Source organism: Echinops telfairi, unplaced genomic scaffold (assembly GCF_000313985.2).
Source record: "Echinops telfairi isolate 266 unplaced genomic scaffold, ASM31398v2 ScPeMD7_7417;HRSCAF=8455, whole genome shotgun sequence".
Classification (NCBI taxonomy): Eukaryota; Metazoa; Chordata; class Mammalia; order Afrosoricida; family Tenrecidae; genus Echinops; species Echinops telfairi.
In genome coordinates, this window is record NW_022111317.1 from 1,310,404 (window position 1) to 1,314,684 (window position 4,281).

The 4,281-nt window shown below is 64.6% G+C and overlaps 1 protein-coding gene across 1 annotated transcript in view; it reads right to left on the reverse strand.

Moving 5' to 3' along the window:
• CTTN (cortactin) overlaps positions 1-4,281 on the reverse strand; it is a 29,276-nt gene that overhangs the window by 5,375 nt on the left and 19,620 nt on the right. Inside the window, exons 8-11 of the mRNA XM_045297138.1 lie at positions 3,699-3,823; positions 2,868-2,978; positions 2,036-2,091; positions 685-754 (exon numbers count right to left, since the gene is read on the reverse strand). Of these exons, the coding sequence (XP_045153073.1) occupies positions 685-754; positions 2,036-2,091; positions 2,868-2,978; positions 3,699-3,823 (362 nt within the window). The remainder of the gene's footprint in view (positions 1-684; positions 755-2,035; positions 2,092-2,867; positions 2,979-3,698; positions 3,824-4,281) is intronic.

Sequence of the window (4,281 nt, forward strand, 5' to 3'; positions counted from 1 at the left end):
GACAGAGCAGGGCCGCCCCTGGGGTTTCCAAGGCTGGAAACCTGTCCGGGAGCAGACAGCCTCTTCTTTCTGGGTGTGGATGCTGGGTTTGAACCGCTCACCTTGTGGCCCAGTACTACCAGGGCCACGCGCACTACTGTTTCTTTTAGAGGCAATTCCACTCAAGGATGCCCTGGTGGGGCCATGGGCAGGGCTGGCTTTACTCCTGGCCATGTGTGTAAGGGGCCCCGGCGGCTCTGTGGCAGGCAGAACTCACCTTGAACGCAGTCCCTGCTCACAATGACAGCCTGAAGCCGGGGGCAGCTCTACCCCATCCCACCCGGTCACCGGTCACCGTGACAGCAGTGGGCGTGGGGAATTCCTGTAGCTATGTCTCACCCCCACGCAGGACAAAATGGGCGGCCGTCCTGAACGCCCCAGCCGTCCCAAGGGAAGGACAGGACAGACATCTCCCACGGACGTGCCGGCACCCCAACGTCCCTGCATCACAGCTGAGGCTCCTCAGCAGGACAATGGCCGTGAATGGGTCTAGGGGTGGCAGTCACCACAGGGGCTCCTCCCACAGCCTCCCAGAGGGCGGGTGCTTGGAGGGGGACAGACGTTTGCATCAGAAGGCCCCCTCCCTGCGCTGTGCTGCACCCACACATCCCCACCCCCCACCCCCAGTAGGTTCCAGGGCCGCACCGGCTTCCACAGGAAGGGTCTTCTGGTAGGCAGAGGGCACCGTGGCGATGTCCTCAAAGGTGGATGCGTTCTGAGGGCGAGAGGAGCGTCAGGAAAGTGTCTCTCGGTGGAGCGGCCCCGCCCGGGCACCAGACGACCGCTGCCCGGCTCTGACTGGCCCCCAGGCACACTGCAGAGCATCCCCACATGGGGAGACAGCACAGGGCCGAGAAAACAAGGAGGCCGGCAGTCACCCCTGCACAGCCTGGCCATCGGCATGAGAGCAGCTACTGTTCCAGGGCCCCGGGACGTCCAGAGGCACCGAGAGGTGATCACCCACAGCTCGCTACTCTCCCCGGGCCCCTCCACGACCTGTCCAGGCCCAGCACCGGCCAACCCCTTAGGGACCTGGCCTTCCTGGTGAGGTCCCCCAGGTGTGCTGCTCAAAACACCCCCCAAGAGTCTCCAGCAGGCTGGAGCCCCAGTGCTCCCCACCACGCTGTGCTGCGGCCCAGCCCTGGAAGCCAGCCACCCCACATGCAGACGCGCCAGGCTCTCAGCTCTGCCAACCCGACCCCTCCTGATGCTCTGCCGGCCCACGACCTGAGCCCGCCGGGCTGCTCCCTAGGAGCCAAGGCTGCCTCCAACCAAGGAGACGGCCCTGGGCTGTGGGGGTGAGGACCACCCTGGAGGCAGGCGCAGCTGGGGTGTGGGGGGGTGTCAGCCTCATCTGCAAACTCGCTAAGCTGGAAGCCGCCATGAGACTGGCCTCCTGACGGGACTGGACGCCAGGAAAACCAGCATCCGGCAGACACGTACAGAATGGGGCTCAGACAGATGGCCGCTGTGAGACAGGCGTTCACAGAGACCCCCCCCAGACAGGTCACCCCAGGGTCATGACCACAGGGCTGCAGGGCCGGAAGACTGCTGGCCCTGGAGCAGTGCCACCTCGCAGACCCTCCCCTGGCCAACACCCCCAGGCCTACAGACATCAGCTCTAACGGCCGACACCCCAGGCCTACAGGCACCAGCTCCGTCAGGGTTCCCCCGACTTCCTGGGGACCAAGCTGCCTCTGGTCTCAGGGCTGGGTTGACGGGAACCCTGCCTGGCCTGGGGCAGGCCGACCAGAACGGACAGCGCTATGAGGGTAATGGCTGGGGACAGGGTGCGACCCTCAGAAAGCTGTCGGCATGACCAGTGACGGGCACTGGCCACGGTGTGAGCACAGGGCCCAACCTCCCGAATGCGGCCAGATCGGCAGAGCCAGGAGCGGGCACACAACCAAGGAGCTACAGTCCCCCCGGGTGCCTCGGAATAAAGGCCTGGCCACCTCCCAACACCCTGGGCGAGGCCATGACGTGTGGTGCTCACCTTGTCCATGCGGTCCTTCTGTACCCCGTACTTCCCGCCGAACCCTTTGGAGTAATCTGTGGGGGACAGCACACAGGCCTTAGGCTGGACCCGCCAACCTGGAAAGGAAGGGCTGGGAGGAGGGCAGCATGCGTTCTGCATGCTGGGGGTGGGGACAGGGTTGCAGCACGGGTGGCAGGGGTGGGGGTGGGCAGCAGCACAGTGACAGGGTGGGCACCACGTTAGTAGCACAGTCTTCTACACCCAGCTGGATGGCTTTCTCAATATGACACAAAAAGCCACGACAAGAGGGGTGAGGGCACACGCACTCGGTAGCCACACAGACCCACCCTCGCACTACCGGGCTGACTCCTGGGGGACCCCACATCCGCCCCACTGGGTTTCCTCGCCAGAGAGGCCTTTCTGGGGGTGGGCCGCCCGCTCCTTCTCTCGAGGGGCACTGACAAGTGATGGCGGCTGGGCCCCCAACTTAAGGCACTGGGGGTTAGGGGCACGTCCTGCCGCCTGGCCGGGCGCCACCCCGGCTCCAGGGGCTCACACGCATCGGTGTGGCAGCTTCGCGGACACGCTCGGCGCCTGGCTTGCCACAAAGTAGACAGCACAGTTCCCCCGGCCCGCAGCCCCCGAGACACAGACCAAGCGGACACGCCCGGCTCGGGCCTGGGGTCCTCCACTTGGCTTCATGCCCATGTCTTGGGCAGCCGAGGGAGGCGGGCCACAAGGAGGTACTGCTGGGTGTGGGCACTAGCGGGGGGAGTCTGTGCTACGAGTGGTGGTGGGGGGCAGGGGCGACTGTGCTCAGGGGTAAGGGGGGTGGGGGGGGTGACTGTGCCTTGCTGGGACTCGTGCTTGGCCAGCTCCTCCTTATATTCAAACCCCACGGCGGAGGGGTCCTGCCTCTCCGACTGCACGCCGAATCTGCCTCCAAAACCCGCCTTATAGTCTGCAGGCGGGCACGGGAGAGGAGACACAAGCTCTGTTAGAGACGCCAGACCTGCCCAGAGGAAGCCGGGCAGGCAGAGCCCACCTGCAGGGCTGAAGGCTTGCCCAAGCCCTGACACTCCCAGGCACAGCTAGCTCACACCGGGGCTCAGGGACAAGTGCTGGACCCTCCCCACATTGTCGCTGCCCCCACGTCCTCCTCGGCCTGAGGGCGTGCGCTGGAGGTGTCACTCTTGCTGGGTCAGGGTCTGTTCTGCAGGACCCAGGACCTCCCTTCCCCCATCTGCCCCTGCCTGGGGTTAATAAGGGCTCCCGACAGGAAGTGCACACAAACACCCCCTCCCTGCCGAGCAGCACACTCCTGAGCTGGAGGACTCCCGGGCCCCCGGGAGGCGACCTCAGACAGGTCTGCAGACTGCCACAGCTCCCGCCCCCACCCCCACAGGCCCAGGTCTGGAATGGAGCCGATTCCGCTCCAGGACAGAGTGGTCTCAGACTGAAACTCCCTATAGGGGTAGGCAGCCCTGGCTTTCTCCTGAGGAGCGGCTGAGGGTTTGAACTACTGACCTTGCGGAGGCCAGCCCAATGTGTAACCCCTGCCTGCTGCCCAGCCTGACGGTGGGGCCTGAGGGAATGGGGTGGCGCCGACACAGACCTCCCCGCCCCAGAGAGGACAAAGAGGCAGAGGCGGTGCCGCCTGCAGCGAGGGCGGGATGGGTACCTTTCTGAGACTCGTGCAGCTGCACCTTCTCCTGATGGTCCCAGCCAAGGGCACACTTGTCTCGTCTGTCTGTCTGCACACCAAACTTCCCTCCAAACCCCTTCACGTAGTCTACACACACAGCAGAGGGCCACGGTCCAGCATCAGTGGGCAGCAAGCTCGTCGTCGGAGGCACAGGGTCATTTACAAGGGACACCTGCCTAGAACTGTCTGTGTCCACATCTCACCACCCCCATGCCTCTCCTCTCCAGATGGCCAGGGATGCCCACCCCTCACCAGGGCCCATGGGGGGGTCCCTGGAAAACCCGTTAAGGTATGTGGCCTGGGGACAGGTCACAGGTGGGACGGACAGACACACAGGGCCCACTTCAGAAGCTCAGCTACATGCAGATTCACACAGCATTGGCAGCATGGTGGGCCCCACAGACACACACAGGCACAGACACACTCACATGCACACACACACGCAGGGCAGGGCTGGGCGGGATGAGAACACCCCACCACCACCAGCAGGGGGAGAACTCCTTTCTTTAATGTCACTGCTGGGCCGTGGGATTTAAAGTGGCACCTCTTGGCAGGTGCA